The 17952-nt window shown below is 38.5% G+C and overlaps 1 protein-coding gene across 7 annotated transcripts in view; it reads right to left on the reverse strand.

Annotated features, from left to right (window-relative positions):
* Rhbdd1 (rhomboid domain containing 1) overlaps nucleotides 1-17952 on the reverse strand; it is a 127448-nt gene that overhangs the window by 48079 nt on the left and 61417 nt on the right. For 6 of the 7 annotated variants that reach the window (XR_010043482.1, XM_063237231.1, XM_013157734.3 and 3 more), the window contains exon 6: nucleotides 11186-11329. Coding sequence is in view for 6 of the 7 variants with exons in the window: in XM_063237231.1 (XP_063093301.1) it covers nucleotides 11186-11329 (144 nt within the window). In the remaining variant the exon portion in view is untranslated. Of the gene's footprint in view, nucleotides 1-7; nucleotides 6319-11185; nucleotides 11330-17952 lie in introns of those variants that run through there. The other variant, XM_063237233.1, reaches the window with a different exon arrangement.

Consider the following 17952-nt stretch of genomic DNA (forward strand, 5'->3'; position numbering starts at 1 on the left):
AGTGTGGAGAAGGGCGTAAGAGGGTAGAATTAATTCATTAGGTTTGTTTGTATTCTGTTAAATGTATTAATTAACACATGAATAATGCCTTTCAATAAATTGTGGTTGTGGGGTTATGTGGTAAAAAAAAAATTACAAATTAATTCACTTATAGTAATTAATGTCTATTTTCCAAATGTGTTTCAATCAATCAATCAATCAATCAACCAATCAATCTCTCTTTCTCATTCTCTCTGGCTGGGCTAAAGTTAATATTTTAAAATATGGAACCCAGCAGGCACTTAAACAGAATTCTGGTCCAGTCTATTATTTCTCTTCCTGTATGATATATTCATACCCTTTGAACAGAATTGAATGACTATGTACAGTTTTTATATTTTTAACATGTATATTTTATGTCTGGACACAGCCTTGACTATCAAATTTTACTCACTGAAATGAGTACTAACTTGTAGCAAGTAAGAATTACTAATCTAAAGCAAGCATTACTCCATACTAAAATTGCTTTTCAACAATCTGGCAGATGGTACTTTTTTATGATGTAGAAAGTTTTCTTAAGAGAAAACACATCACATTACTTAAATAAAAAAAAAAAACCTATGTGGTCACACAGAATTAGCTGTACATCTCTGTCCTAACTAAAATGATCCTGCTAAGCCAAGCAAGGCTGCACTGAAAATTTACATATGTTAAAAACTGTCTATGGCATATGCCTGTACTAGGCCAAGGAAGTCTCATACAATCATGCAACTGAATGAGATACTACCACCTACTGTATGAGGCTATTCATTCCCATGCAGTAATGCACATACAAAATATTACTATGTATAGTTAACATGAATGTATCTTGCAGAAATTTTTCCTGCAAGCCCTAAGATCTATAAGTAAATAATCACCAACATTCCTGACATTCACAATACTTCATCTCTGTCTAACCACACTTTGCCCCCTTCCATACCATAGTTCATTTCCCATAGAATAAAGGCACTGCAATTTTAAACAGTACCCACTTCACTTAAACAAACAATAATAAAGATGTGTCCTGACCAGATTCAGTCACTCACATCTCAAATAAAGTTAGCTGACAGATATACTAGAACTAGGAAATGGCCACCTTTTCTCTTTGCACTACACCACCACAGGTTGAAAAAAACTGAATGTAATTTCTCCCACTTTCTCAAAAATTTTCAAACAATAGAGAAACAAGACAAATCCTAGTTTTATACACCATGCTACTGCCTTAATAGAAACACACAACCTCTGCCTCTTCTTTCCTAACTTACAATACACTTAAGGTTTTCCTACAAACTTAAAATGCTTATAACCAACTGCATTCAAAGATGTCATCAAATGATCTATTAACATCAAAAGCACTAGATATTAGTTTGGGATCTAAATTTCTTCCCCAGTACGGCTTCTCTGATCATTTTACATCTAAAGGCAAAGAGACAAAGCAGCAACGAGTTTGTTCTCGGCCAAGACCTTTGTAGTACACTCCACAAAGGTTACACATATGGCTAAGCAGAAACCCAGAACGAAGAGTGCAGGGCGGGGGTGATGGTGCCGCCTTGCTTTCACAAGACAGGGAAAGTGGATTGTGGCCATTTGTCTTTCACAAGAGCCTGCGAGGAGAAGCACAAGTTATTCCGCATGTCAGTAAAGATTTCCAGCTTTCACCGGTACACATGCTCCGGGCTGGCAGATAGAAGTTGAAAAGGACACAGCTTTGTGCCCAGTGCCAGCTGAACTTGGTGGCAGACTATTCAAGAAGCGGGAAAAGCACAAATTGCACACGGAGGGATACAGGGGTGGGGGAGAGAAAAAAAAAATGCAATGAGCTAATGTTCCTAGTTGGCATCTGCCTTTTGACTCAATTTTCATTGGCTCTTTTCCAAAAATTTTCTATTATTATGGTATCAGCTGCCTCTTGGACTTGTTTATAAAAGCTGAGACTGCCAACAGAACAAGACAAGATTTCTGTTAATAGTGGTAAATGTGTGAGCCCTTGAAATAATGGAGATTTTACTTTTTCTTCCTCAAAGGCTACTTTGGTATTATTATTCCTGGCACGAACTTTAAGACTTGTAACAGTGGCCATGTATTATTAGGAAATATGGTAATAGCAAATTCTGAGTTTAAAAATTGCTGCCTTGATTCTTCAGTTGACCCTTACAATATATTTAACTAAAGAACAGTCTGAAACTAATTGATGCAGAACTGGAATTAATTCTACCAAATGAATTTCTGTTAGTTAGCCCTTTCAAACCTCAGCGCTATTTGTGACTATTACATTAACACACTTCTTAGTCTGAAAGCTAGGAATCAAAGAAAGAACTAAGCATTTATTCAGCCTTTTTAGAAAGAACTATGGCTTCTAGTCCCTGATGAGGGAAAGATCCTCAGAGGAGGAGGAGGGGCAAGGGGGCAAGGGGAAGCAGCAGCAGTGGTTACAGCTAGACAAAACATTGGGGAACAACAGACTCAAACACTAATGACAATAAGCAATGCTCTGGCTTCTACCTGGGACTTAGCAGGCTGGAAAGAACATCCTCCCACCCTTACGATAACCACAAATGCCAGATAATCTGTGAATTAGTAACTCTCCTCGAGCTCACCAAGAGCTGAGCTGGTAGGGAAACCAACTAAACCTGGTTCTAAAATGGTACATGAAGCACCTGCTTATGGAAGGCAGACTCTGGTTTTGAATTTCAGCGAAAGTATTGCAAGATGAGTAAAAGCTGACTACAGGGTTAGTGCCAGAACACAGAGCCCCTGGGGACAGATGCAAGCAAGTCACAAGCACTTTCAGACTCAGCTCAGGACCTCACCTGGCCTTGCGAAAGAGACTTGTGAGAGCCCAGAGAAGTCTTCCACTGTCATCTCAGTGCAGCCACCAAGAAAAGTGCAATAAGCTGCCTAGATCCGTCTCCCCTATGGCTCCTAAGGAACAAAAGCATTGACTACCAGCAAGAAGGAAAGGAACCACTGTTTTCTTTAGGGAACAAGAGAAATAGTAACAAGGCCACAAGGCCAAACATGGACACAGTGACAGCCCAAAATTAAGTGTTAATCGAAACACAGCACTTTGGCTCTGACTACTAAGTTGAAGAAAAAGGCAATGCAATAAGTAACAGAAGTATCCACTGTACAGGTTCCCACAAGGGAAAGAAGCGACCTGAGTCACAGCAGGAAAAGAGGCCCTGAAATAGAAGCTGAACATGCACTGAAAAAAAAAAACGCGCCAAGAAAATCAGTCCCATCCTAAAAACAGGCAACACTGAAAGAATCTGAACACTATCATGAATCCAGAGTAACGATAGTAACAATCTGTGTTTACTAATTTCCACAGGAATTCTGTGTAATTCAAAATATGGTACTCAACAGAATAAGTAGATGGGGGATGTCAATCCTCTCCCAACTGACCTAAAGAACCAAAATGCTAGGAAGACTTTTAGTAGATATCAACAAGTTTCTTCTAAAAGTTATTCTGAAAGGGAAAGGAATTAGATAACCAAAGCAATTTTATAAAGATATAACGTTGAAGGATTCACATTATCCACTTTTAAGACTAAAGCTAAAGAAATTACAGTGTAGCAGTAGTAAAGGGAGAGATTTCTATACACATAAGAATTCATAGGACATCGATATAAATATAGTCAATTATCTGACAAAGATACAGAGCAATTCTGTGGAGAAATGATAATCTCTTCAAAAAATGGTGTTGAAATACTCAGAACTCCAAAGGCAAAAAAACCCCAAAAAACACAGATTCATACCTCACATCTTCTACAAAAAAGTCAACTCAAAATGGAATATAGGCCTAAAGGTAAATTGTAAAACTATGACACTCTTAGGAGAAAAAGGAGACAAAAGCCTTCATGGCTTTGGATTGGGGGGGGGGGGGAATAGATCTTACACAAAAACTAAAAGTATAGTCTATTTAAAAATGGGTAAACTGTACTTCATCCAAATTAAAAGCTTTTGTGTCACAAAGGGTAGTTAATAGAATATAAAGACAAGCCAAGGACTAGGAGAAAATATTGTCAAATCACATATCTGATAAAGGATTTGTGTCTAGAATATATAAAAGAACTTTCAACACTCAATAATAAAAACTCAAGTTTAAAAAGGCAAAATAACAAAACAGACTTCAGCAAAGAAGGAAAAGAAACACTTATCATTAGAGAAAACCAAATTGAAATTGCAACCTGACATCATTATATACCTACTAGAATGGTTACTATGAAAAGAATTAAAAATCCCAAGTTCTGAAGAGGATCTGAGACAGCTGCATCTTGTACACAGTGTTTGCAGGAATGAACAATGGTACAACCACTTGGAAAAGTAGTTCAGCAGTTTCTTACTAAATTAAATATACATTAATCATATGACTCAGAAAATTTACCTAAGTAAAATGAAAGTTTACTTTCATATATACCTGTATGGAGTTTTTAATCACAGTTTTATTCATAAATGCACAAACTTATAAACAATCTGAATATCTTTCAACAGATGAAAGGATTAAAAACAAAACAAAAATGCTAGTATATTCATACAATTGTAAGCAGGAACAAATTATCAATCCACTTAACACTTAACATATGTATCTTGCTAAACGAAAGACGTCTGTGATTAATAAATAAGTTATGATCCCATCTATATACCATTCTGGAAAATACAAAGTTGGAGGGATAAAGAAGTCTAGGGCTTGTCAAAATTTAGGGGCAGGCAGAGGATGACTTATAGGGAGAATGAAAGGAAAAGTTCTGAGACAACTGCATTGTCTTTTGATTTCTGGGAACATGCTACTCTGTATTTTCATCAAAATTCTCATAACTTTATACCAAAAGAGAGCATGTTTTACTCTTAAGAAATTTAAAATGATGTATTATGGCTTGATTTAGACATGCCCCTCCCCCCCACCAAGTCTCATGCGTTCATAGTTGGGGCTTTTCAGAGGTGAGTGGATTTAAGGTGTGTGAATGTGGATCAGGAGTGTGATACTGGGATCCAGGCTGTGTGGTACTGGATGAATCTATTAATTGGTTTATCACAGTTGTGGGTGTGGATAATGGGAGGTCCCACCCTGTATATGGGTGGCACCACCCAAAAGGCTTGTAGTCTAGAAGGGTCAAAAGGGAAAGGAGGTCTGTTGCTCTTCTGTTGCTTGCTGTGTCCTCCCTACTGCCTGCTCTGCCATAGACTGTTTCTCCTCCGCAATGCCTCTCACTCACGCTGCTCTGTCTTGGAGCCAATCAGCTAAACCAAATAAACCTTCTCTTTAACTTGTGGGTGGGTGTTTTGCACCAACAGCAAGAAAAGTTACAAGAGATGGAATAAGTAAAAATTAACATGAATCCTAGTGAAATAGCTGATAGTCTCATGAAGATCGTCAGACTATAAACCATTACAAGGTTGCTGGGAAACAGGGCCTTCATGAAGTAATACAGTATCATCTCACACAGAACATGCTAAGAGCAAAGGGGGAAATATTCTTGTGCAACTGAGAGAGTTCTCAGTCACAGACTAAATTCAGTGATCAAATTCACAGTGTTAGTGGGATGGCCTGATACATATCTCCTCATTTGATGCAATATGAAGAAGAAGGCATCATTTATGAGACATCTGCATGGAAAATATTTAACCTGAATCTAAGCCCTAAAATGTAAGTGCCAATAAATAGGAAATACAGGAAAAAGTTAAAGAGCATCAAGAAGAAACAGATAAATTACAAATCAGTGAGACTGATCTCCTAGGGGACAGGGAGCAGGAATCACAAGAAAAATCAAGACGTAGTTTTACAGAAAAGAGAAATAATCCGTAAACCCAAACACTGGCTATAAAAGACATTTTTGAGAAAATTGGGGAATTCTGTATTTGTGTTACATATTAGATGTTATTAGGAAATGACTGCTAATTTTCCTTGATGCAGTAGTGGTACAGTGGTTAAGTGACACAATGTCTCTTTGATACACACTGAAGAACTTAGAGGCAAAGTAGCACAGTGACTACAACAACTTTCAAAGGAGTAAGTCAAAACAATGCTTACACTGCCTTCCTCACTGTCCCCAGACAGAGAAAGACAGACAGACAGACAGACACATGTTTCACACTCAAATGTGTTTGGACACCACTGCAAATTATATCTCCTTGAAGATCGACAATGACATTGGTACAGTGGTGATGCTAATTAGTTCTGCAATTAACAATGCAATTATTAAGTTAATGTTTTCCAAGCTTCTTTGGCAACAGTATTTTATCTTCAGTGAGTATTTCAAACAGCACATGTCTCCAGACAACAGGTCTTCAGAGGTTTCTCTGTATATGTCGTGTTATAAGGCAACAGAGGGAAACAAGACAATCAGGTTTGCAAATAACTTACATTAATTTTAATTTCATTTTTCTTGAAATATTCTGTGACTGTCTTATTAAGATCCTAAATGGACATTTTTAATGTATTTACTTATATTTTGGTACTGGGAACTTAGCTCAGTAGCTTAAGTGCCTGCCTGGCAAACGCAAGGTCATGAGTTCGATTTTTAAAAGGCTTGATTATTTTTATTTTTTCCTATGGGAAAATATGGTTTGAATTTATAAAATTCTGATCATATGGTCCATAAACTTTTGCACTGTATTTTTTTTCAGTAACTGTTATATTCATTTTTATATTCTCTTTATTCAAAATTGTTATTTTTACTACATTCATAGTAGTCTCTATTTACAACTGTATTTAAGTAATTTGCACACTGTTGTACAAATTTCAATTTGTTTAAGTTTCACATTATATTTAAGTATGGAATAAGTAGCTCGTACATTAATTTGGGGCTATAATTCTATTATTTCCTTGGGCTTTGAGTCAAGAAATCACTGAAGGTAAGCCTTGGACTGTACATTTCCACTGTGTTTTCCAGAAAAGTTACACCAATTTACATTGTCATTACTACATTATTATTACATACTTTTCTGTATAGAGAAATACCTGTATCACTGCCAACATTAAGTGTGGTAAGACTTAAAAAACTCAATTAGCTGTGCTAATATACAGGAAATTGTACACTGGTCTTTTTCTACATCATATACTCAAATTGTTTTTCAATTTCCTAATAGGAACAAGTGTGACTTACTGCACTGTATGGGTTCTTTATATATAATGGCATTGTTGAACACTTTGTTAGAAAAATCTACTGTTCCTCTCTTCCACAATTCTTTTGGTTTAGAAATTCATATATCCAAACAGTCAACAATTAACTATTCATCTCTATTAAAAATTGTTTAATGTTATATTTCATACAATTAACTTAGAATTTTAATACACTGTATAGTTAGGATCAAATCTAATTTTTCCCCTAACCTACTTAATTTGCCTAGTACAATTTATTCAATAAACAATGTTTGAACACTGTACATCTTCTATTCTATGAAATAAAAAGACCTAGAGATGCTGATAACAGAATACACTCACTGTACGAGGGAACACTGAACAAGGCCCCCAAGTTTCAGATATATCAAGTGGCAATTTAAATGACAGATGTCAAGTAGGAGGTGCTTTTGTAATTTTATTTGAACAGCAAGAATAAAAGGCTTTAAATTCTGAAAATACTCTTGTAGGAGAAAAAGGAAAAAAGAGCAAGAGGAAAAAAAAACTATGGCTTTGTTAAAATGAAAGGTGAGATGATGAAAATGGTCCCAAACAAACTCTGCTCTTCTTAGAGCAGCTTTACACTATGAAGAACTTTAGAAATTAACTCCATACTTATAAAGTAGAAGCCAAATTTTTCAAAATCAAACAACTAGCTAGACAGAAGTAGAAACATTACCCAGGCTTCAAAATAATCCCAGAAACAGTCTCACCAAGACAGTCCTATGCTTTCTGATGTATAAAGGTCATTTTAAAGTAAAACTGTTTTACATTCACTGAAATGTTTTAAGGATACAAGACATAAAAATTACTTAAAATAAAGGTAGAAAGGCTTCAGTGAATTCTGTTGCTGTTCAGTAAAGATATTTTTAGGATTTTTTTAAAAGTTAAACTTGTGAAAAATCAACACACCATCTGATTACTTTCTGAAATCTCAAGGCAGTAGGTATCTAATCTTTTTTGCCTGTTACTAAATATTTAAAATATTTCAGTATTGATTATTAAGCAGGAAAATTAATATTGACTACTTATATTAGCTTAATAAAAAACATATTCTTTACTAATGAAACAGTCTCAGAAACCTACTCCTAACTTTCTCCTGATCCACAAAACATTAAAACCTTCCCTTGGAAGCATTATATTCAGTCTCTAAAATTACTCCAAAATCATCAAGAGAACGTTCTCATCTACAGGTCCAATTACTTAAGGGAGTCATATTTTCATTCTCTTTCTGAAAAACACATCTATGCTACTACTACTAAGTACTTATATAACTGCAATAGGAGTATATGACAAGCCTTTAAGAAAAACACACTACAAAAATCTACAAAACTATACTTGTCCGCCTGCATTTTCTTTCTGACTATTCTTAGACACATTCAAAATATTCTAAGGCTACCTGAGCTTTCTGATTTTTTTTATTACCCTATAGTCCTTTCTGAAGCTGTGCTTTTTTTTTTTTTTATCGGTACCGGGGATCGAACTCACGACCGCCTGCTTACAAGGCAGGTGCTTATGCCACTGAGCTAAATCCCCAGCCCTGCTGTGCTATTTTGACATACACATTTTCTTAAAGGGCAGTAGTAGACACACAATTTGAGTTTAATCTTTTCTCTTATGCATCATGACAATCATAATACGCCAACCTCACTGCACTAGGACACCACGTCTAGAGAGTTAGAACAGCAGGCTCCCAGGTGTGCCTCCCACGCTCTGGAAAGGTGGTGAAGGCATGGCCTCATAGCCTAGACAGGGCCCCCTACCAGCTCCTCTCTGCTACCGTCTGTTGCTCTGTCCTGCTCTCCTGGTACCACAGAACCAGGTGTCTTCGCTCCCCAACACCCTCGCACCATGGAAAGCTCCCTGCCGTGTGGCAAACCTGAAGCAGAGACCTAGTTCAGACCTTCCGTCCTGTCATCTGTGGGTGTCACGTACTGTGTCTCAGTGACCACAAAGCTGACTAACACAGACATGTTCCTCGGCTGGCAGAACTTACTTGAGGTCCATGGGCGGTAAACAGTACAGAGTACACCGAGAAGCCCTGCTTTGCCCCATTATCCCGTAACAGCCCACCAGGAGCCCAGTCGGGCTTAGTCCTGAGTGTAAAAGGAACAGCCACGGAGACAGCTAAGGCACACTGCTAGTGACTGCTGCCCTCACCACCCACTGACTACATGTCTTGCCATAAGAAAAACGGCCCCCATTGTCCACTGCTTTCTCTGACAACGACCTTTGCAGTGTGACTCTGCTGCCCCTCTACTGTCTTTCCCTGTGAATCTGCTCCAGCAACAGTACACCACAGAACAGAGCCTGTGATGTGATGAGCCTTGCTGGTTTCCACACTGCCCTCAGAAACCAAATGCCATGGCCCCATGAGCAACTCAGGTTGGACTGCTCCGTGAGAACTGATCTGTGGCCCAATCGGCACCATCAAAGGGCAGTCAGCCACACAGATGAGACCTTCTAGATCAGTCAGCCCCCAGTTGACTGCTGAACACAGCCAAGATCAGTTATTCTGGGCCAGCTGACCCACACGCCCTTGAGCAAGAATAAATGTTTATTGTTTTAAACTGTAAACCCCAAGTTTCAGAATGATTGGTTATGCAGTGACAGACTATAGGCCACAATTCTAATATTCTTCATTCAGACTATTGGTCTTCTGGGCTGACTCCCCATTTCCTGTCTTCCCCAAGTCCACGAGCACTGCTGCTGTTGAGACTATATTCCTTAGAGTCAGGAGTTACACTGTCATAATTTATAGATTTTTATGATCCATAAGGCCTGGTACCTCATAAAAGCACAATCCTTGTTTGCAGAATGACAGCTCCTGGATTCGTGAAACACAGCTCAGAACACATCCCTCTCCAATGAAAAACGCTACTGGCCTGTACACCATTGGCTGGGTCTATTTTCCACCTGGCCTATTGAATTCTAGGACTTCTGTGACAAGGCCCTGGTCTACTTCCAATCCTTCTTCTCTGTCTTAATGCTCTGTTCAAAAAGTTAGCACATCTCTTATTTCTGTACTCACACTGAAATTTAGATTCCTGCGTAAAATTCCATACATCTCTGCAAAGACTACACATTTTTTTTTTTTTTTTTTTTGCGGTACTAGGGATTGAACTCATGACCTCATGCTTACCAGATAGGCACTTATGCCACTGAGCTAAATCCCCAGCCCAAAGCCTACACATTTTTGAAGGTCCAACTCTAGTGCCACTCTCCCGAGAAAAATCTGAATTAATGTCTCCCCCTTCTGTCTGCCTCCAGCACTCAGCCTGAGCCTTTCCTAGGTACCTGATACTGTAGTTACTTGTACAGTATACCCTACCATGCATGGCGCCCTTTCTCAGGACAGGTCCCATTGTTTCCTCTCTCTGCTCCTTTGTATCTGGTCCAGCGCTCTAAGTGAAGCATTATAAGACTGTCATAAATGCATACCAAGTGACTGGCTGCTTTTCAGTCACTACTAAAACAATGAAAGCAGTAATACCCCAGTCCCATAACTCAAACCCAGAACAAAAAGAGATGGCATTCCATGTGTTGGTTCTCATGTATCAGTTTGTAAAGGAATCTACTGGAAAGTCTGTTAAAAATACAAATTTCTAGACTCCACACCCTGCCCCCCAGAGAGACTGTGTGGCTCATGTGATTCTGAGGAAGATCTGTGGGGGCTTTAGGCAACAGTTTGATACACAGTAACACAGAGCCTGCTTTACAGATATACATTCCAAAGCAACTCTCTTTTTTCATGCACCTAAGAAATTTTTTTTTAAAGTTTCTTGACTTTAATATCAAAGCACTGAGTGCAGCAGGCTTATAAAAAGAACTACCATAACAATACATACACAGTCTGGCACCTTATTAGCTTAGGCTGCTGGGAATAGAGCATCACACCCCATTCTTTGTAGTCACAATTTGCACAATTTTTCTTCTATATACTTTTTATAAACTATGTAAAGTTTAGTTCATCACAAATAGCCCTTTTCAGACCACCTCTTCATGTGAGGTGTGTCTTGAAATAACTGCTAGGTGCAAGACTCCTACCTTGGTCCCTGAGGCTGGCTCTCAATGCTCTCTCTAACTGCTCCTCTTCACTTAGGCCCGCTGTGTATGCGTCGTAGTTTCTGAGTGCTTCTCCATTGTACCTTGGACTGCCATACAGATGATGATCCTGATATCCAGAATAGCCTATGGGCACAATGAAAAAATTATACAACACAACCTTGGACTGCTCTTATGTTTCAGATTTCTTGTTTTGCATATGCAAAGACAAGGAAATACATCATGTCATATTCTGAGTATAACAAAACTGCAAAATAAGAAATACTGACAAATGCAGAATGCCTCCAGGAGGATGGAAAAGGATGGTCTCATCACTGCTATATCATCAGTGCCCATCGTGCACCCAGACTTAAATAGACCTTATGTGCTACCAGGAAAGCATACTGGGTAGTCAGAGGCCTGGGAAAGGGGCTGGAATGGGGTGTTGACATTCAGAGTGGACTCTTACAGTTCAAAGGTATTTAGGACTTGGAATATTTTCTGGGAAGTCCTGACTTGGGTCAAAAGAATGGTTGAAAGAGTTGATAAAGCCTTATTGTCTTATGGCTCCATACAATGAGAGGGAGACCAACATTTAACATATATACACCACAGAATTTCCATGCTGAGTAACACACAATCACAAGATCAGGATGTACAAGGCAGTCTCTCTGTCATTCTAATTCTACGTCAGAGACTATAATTCTTAGGAAGCACTCACAAAAATTTTGGCTGCTAGATAAAAACAGAGGAGAAAAGACAACTTGGTCAAGAGAAAAGTAAATAACAAAGTTCATTTATGTAAAAATATTTTCATCAATCTTTTCATTCAGAGTTTATTCTTTATAATTTATTTAACTGCCAACTGTTTCAGAACCAGTTTTGAAGAGATTTACTTTTCCTGTAGAAGAAAATCAATCTCTGTCTTACTGCTGGTAATGAAAATTCCTAAACTTTACTGTGAATCTTGTGTCATTTATCTCTATATCATCCAATATAGTATAGAACATGCCTGAGTTATAGCTTTAGTAAGATGATATCCTCCCCCAAAATATAAAAAGAACTGTGTATAGCAGAACATGGACAACTGAAATTTCATATTCAGATTTTCAAATAATTGGTCTTGAGGCTATTTCAAAGCTTATATTTTGTACAGGACATGAGTAAAATACTTTTCTAATAATACAAAATTAAAATGCAAGTAGTGTATCTACCATAAAATATTTTAGCTCTCAGTTATTTATTGTCACATAAACAATGAAATTACAAAAAACAAACTAGTTCAGCTGAGAGTACAATTATGGGTTTTTATAAATATTTATCATGTGAAGCATTTGGGTCTATTAATTTGCATGTGTATGTATGTGTGGGTTGGTACTGGGAACTGAGCCCAGGACCTTCACACTGAGTTACAACCCCAGCCTTTTATTTTGAGATAGGGTCACACGAAGTTGCCCAAAGTGGCCCTGTACCTGAATTCGTTTTGCCTTAGCCTCCTGAGCCACTGGGATTATAGGCATGCACCCCTGTGCTTGGCTCTCCTGGTATTTTTGTAAACTCTTTCTAAAGATATAATTGATTGATATGATTTTTATATGTGTCCCTGGAATTCATGAATTAGAACTCAATCCCCAAAGTCACATGCTGATATATTTGGAGGTAGACCTGAGGGAGATGATTAGGACCAGATAAGGTCATGAGGGTGCGGCCCCTCTGACTCCACTAGTGGCTTTACATGAAGGAGACAAATGACCACAACAGCAAACTTGTTCTGCTCACTACACAATGTCCCTGCCCTTATCAGATGCCAAACGGATGCTAGCACCATGCCTTTAGACTCCCCAGCCTCCAGAACAGTGGAAGACATAAACCTTTACTCTAGGAATTACTCTGTTTCTAGCTTGTCATGCGAACAGAAAACAAACTAAGATATGGAAAAAAGATACAATTCACCAACTTACAGTGTACAGCTTAATGGCTTTCAGTGTGTCCATACAGTTGTACTATCATCACCAGAATCATTCTTAACTGTTTTTATCATCCCCACAAAACAAACAGATCATCTTTAGCTCATACTTCTTAGCCTCAAAGAGCCTCCCCTAGCTCTTAATTATTAATCTAATCTTGTCTCAGCAGAGATTCCTAGTCTGAAGAATTACTTAAATAAAGTCATCTACAGTGATACCCAGGCTCAAAAACTTCATTCTTCATGAATCTGGTTGCAAACAGAACCTGAGAAGAACTGAATCAAATTCAGTGGCTGGGTTGTTTTGTTTTGTTTTTTTGAGACAGGGTCTCACTATGCAGTTCAGGCTGACCTTGAACTATGTACCCTAGGCTGGCCTTGAACACACAGTGATCCTCCTGCCTCAGTTTTCCAAGTCCTGGGATTACAGATGTGCACCACCATGCCTGGCTAGAACATATTTTAAAATCTACACATCAAATAACATTGGCATTCTTTACTTCCTTGAATATTATGAATAATTCCGATATAAACATTTGTGGACAAGCTTATATGTGGACATATGTTTTCCATATTTTGACCTAGGAAGGGAACTGCTCAGTCCTAGTGGGTAGGAAGCAGTATCTCAGTGTGTATTTGGTGACTAAGTATCTTTTTAGGTGCTGCTCAGCCATTTATACATTTTTGAAGTAATGTCTATTTTGATATGTTGCCCATTTTTACTCTTCAAGGTTGGTTCTGTTCTACTGAATATCCCTGAAGTTTAAAAAAAAGGTTATGTAAAGAAACCTTAAATAAAAGTGCTTAGGAGTTTTAGCACTAATTCTGAAAGACCTTGTTCTGAATGCAGTAAAAATTAGTGAGGACTTACTAGATGTAGTAGATTGGTAACTGGTGATCAACTTAAATATCAGCTGAACTGAATTAGCATGGAGCTGAGCAAGGGTGGACACCCGAGGACATTAAAAACGAAATGCAAGTTTTTTGTGTCAGCACAAAAAAGGAGACCTGGAGAGGAAGAGTAGCATTGTGAGTTCTCCTAAGTATTGTTGTTTGGGGCTGTTGGTTTTCCTTGGAGGAACTTGCCCTGCTGGGTTCTCTGATATGAACTTGGCTGTTATCATCGGAAGAGCTTGGGACCGTATAGCTGAGAATGGCTACAGTTCATTTTGGGGGAGCTTTGGTCCTTATTGTGTACATCACTTCCTGGCTCCAGAGGGGAAGATGTGTGCTGTTTAATCTCCAGGAGAAGATTGTCACACTGGCTTCCTGATATGTACTCAGCTGTTTTCATCACTAGAGGAGCTCAGGACCTCATTGTTGCTGAGGATAGCTATGGTACATTTCCGGCGACTCTTGGACTTTATCTTGAGCATCACTTCTTGGCTCCAGTATAGAACCCTCAACCTATAGCGCAGATCCTTCACCTCGCTGCCAAAGAATTTCTAGCTTCCACCACTGACTTTTGGACCTTCCCAGTGTAGATTCATAAAACAGACTTGCATGAGTCATTGTCATGGGCTCTAGATCTTTAGCTGGACTCATGCAGGACATTGCTGTGGGATCCAGGCGCTTGGCTGGATTTTTTAGGTCTTCAGTGTTGTCCTGCACTTTCTGTTATCTAACTCTGGGTGACCATCATAAAATAATATTATAAATTCTGTGTATAATTATTCTCCATGTAGCCCCTGACAACACTAGATATTTCAAATAACCTAATTTTCATTTTTTCTCTCACTTATTTCCCATGTCAGAATATTAACCACTACTCGTCTTTTTTAAAGGAGATAAATAAACTTTTTAAATCCTTACAACAATTTATGATCAAACTGGGATCTGGGTACAATTTTAAAAATGGATATTCTTCCTCAAATTAGTCTGTACCCAGTGGAATCATAAGAAGAATTCAGCTCTTACTGAAGTGTTGGGGATGCCCCTGCTAAGAACTTTCATATCTTGAAAAGTAAAGGCAGCTGTAACAGGGTACGAATCTTATTTGCTATTCTCTTCACCAAACAACAAAAGTTTCAGAGGAGAGCAGTCAAACCAAAATTAATCCAGCTTCACAAGGAACAGAAGAAAAGGGAAGTGACTCCAAAACACTAATAGAATATTTATAGATAAGTCACTGAATAGCATGAGGTGTTTCAGAAATCCCTGAATAGACAGACTGCCCAATTCCCTAAGAACACCAATTATCTTATTGCGATACAACATGCATATTTGGTAATTTCCCACAAGGCTCATTAGCACTTTCAAACCCCTGTGGAAAGTCATTCTGTTATGGGAAATTTAAGCAGTGTGTCTACCTAGCCACTCTCCAAAACACTCAGCTAATTCAAAATTCGAATAACCCAAAGTCTCCAGATGCTCATGTATACAGATGCTACATATATCTATAGAGCTTTAACTGCAGATACATCTGCAGTGATTTTAGGTAACATTTTCTTGATACAGAAAAAGATTTTTCTTCATGTTATTTCTTATTTGAAAATACCCTAGCAGTGCTGTAATGAAATAAAGATAATGACTCTAAGCATCTGAATATTATAAAATCTAGTTTGGTACTTGTCGGACAAAATGTGGGGAGAAAAAATCAGAAAGTTTTGGTGCCTTAAGTCAAAAACACTGGTGTGATTAAAGGTTGTATATTATCAATCATAAATCATCAACAAGACCAAAAAATCCCATCAATAGTTATTATGATGAGAACAGGTCTCCTAGGACCAAAAATTTTCTACAGCTGTTCTGCTGGCTCAATCAGATGTTTTTAAATCTTTATAATAACCATTCCTTGGAAAAACTAACAATCAAACACTGAAGATAAATAAGTTTAAATTATATCCTATGATGAATACATATTTTAAAGTTCTCTTTTAGCTATATTCTATGGGGAAACTATTTTAGTTATATACTTCGGTAGGAAAAGAAACTCTGGTTATCATTATTCTATTAACCACTCCATCTGTTCCTTATACACATACCAGGATTTCATGGCAAAGGAGATCAAGAAACACCACCAAGATTAGAAAAATCAGGAACAGCTTTTTAAACATTCATGAGGTTCTTTGACCTATAAAGACTTTCCCAGCTAAAGATCACCACGTTAAGAATGAATCATTACTTGTAAAAGATACATATGCTTTCATAAAAGTTCCCTAGATGACCATTAGCAAGGCCACCTGGCCTTCTTTTGCTCTGCCTTTGAAGAAATCCAATCATTTCAGCGGAAGGAATATAAATATGGTAATCTTACAGAGGATCAGAAGGAAAGTAAAAGTGGCTGTATTTTTGCCTGGAGTTCTCCCGTCTGTCTGTGTCTGCTGGGCCTCTGCCTCTTGCATATAACAGCCGAAAGGTGCAGATTTCTCTCTCTTCTTAGTAAATGAAAGTGCAAAAAAACGAAAAAAGAGGAAAAGGGAAAAGAGGAAAAGGAGTAAATGGAGCTGCCTACTAAGGTTAAACTGGCAGCGTGTCCATCTCATGTCCCTGTACCCAGAGAAAGCAGGAGCTGGGAACTAGTGACTCGCACCTTTGTCTTCATTCTACCAGTAACTACCTGGGTGAATGTAGCCAAGTTACTTAACCCCAATTTCCTAGTCATGATGCAAAAAGTCAGGACCAGGTAACCAGCGACAGTAAGTCTTGTCTGTATACAAGTCTGTTCTTGCTATTTTTTTCATCCAGAAGAACACTGCTGTTTGTTATGAGGATGTGAAAAACTGAACCAGAAGAAAAACCCTTATCCCTCTAGCAACTTCAGCTATCCCTGTTTCTGCACCCTGCCTCAGAGAGAGCATGTTAATAAGACAGAAACCACAGCAGAAAATATAACAAGCACTATGGTTCTCTGGGCCACTTCAGCTCTTCCCAGTCACTCAGGCCAGTCAAGCTTCTTCCAGATTTAAATCAGATTGAACCAGTGGTTTATAAGCAGCAGCCACAAGTATTTTCAAATCAGCTTTGTTCTTAGCCACACTCAGGTGAGACTGTAAATAGAAACACATGAGTCAGGATTATCCAACAACTATTCCTCTACATCCAGGATTTTTAAGCATCCAAAATCAGCAGAGGCAAAAGTCTCTGAAATGAAGCATCTTCTTAGGGCAGAGACAGCGTTCATTTCTCTGGTCCCCAAGCCTAGGCTAACCTAAGGCTATGGTTTTTGTTCCTGATCCCAAACACCTAGGGAGCTTTGCTTTAAAAAGTCCCATCCTGCCTCTGTGCTCATTCTGACCTCCCTGGTCTGGGAAAAATTCAAGTCATGGATAGGTTACAAAAGCCCTTAAGGCAATACATCTATTATACAGCCAGGACTGATAATGAGGATCTGAGGCTGGAGAAAATTACACAGAAGACGCAGTTTGACTGTAACTTCAACACTATCAAGCCACTGAGTGAGTTCTGTAGTGTCTGTCCAGTGTATTCTGAGTGATTTCAAACAGGCGTCTGCAGAGCCTGCTTCTGCTCACAGGAAAGCCCTTTCTGCCTACTGCTTTCCACCATCCAAGTCCCTGCCCTCCACTTCCTCTGGATGACCCCTGGGAAAGCCATCCCACTTGCTCCTCCCAGCCTAAGTACTGACCCTCTGTGTTCACTTTGTTTTTTTTTTTTTTTTTGTCTTTTTCCTTTTTACCGGTACCAGGGATTGAACTCACGACTGCCGGCTTGTAAGGCAGAAGCTTATGCCGCTGAGCTAAATCCCCAGCCCCCTCTGTGTTCACTTTGCTGGGCTGAATTTCTACTTCTGCCAGGAAGGAATAACTGGCTCTGGGCTCACTCTTCAGTCAAGATCCAGTAAATG

The sequence above is a fragment of the Cavia porcellus genome, unplaced genomic scaffold (genome assembly GCF_034190915.1).
Source record: "Cavia porcellus strain 051 isolate PalLab524CR breed Dunkin Hartley unplaced genomic scaffold, mCavPor4.1 scaffold_26, whole genome shotgun sequence".
Classification (NCBI taxonomy): Eukaryota; Metazoa; Chordata; class Mammalia; order Rodentia; family Caviidae; genus Cavia; species Cavia porcellus.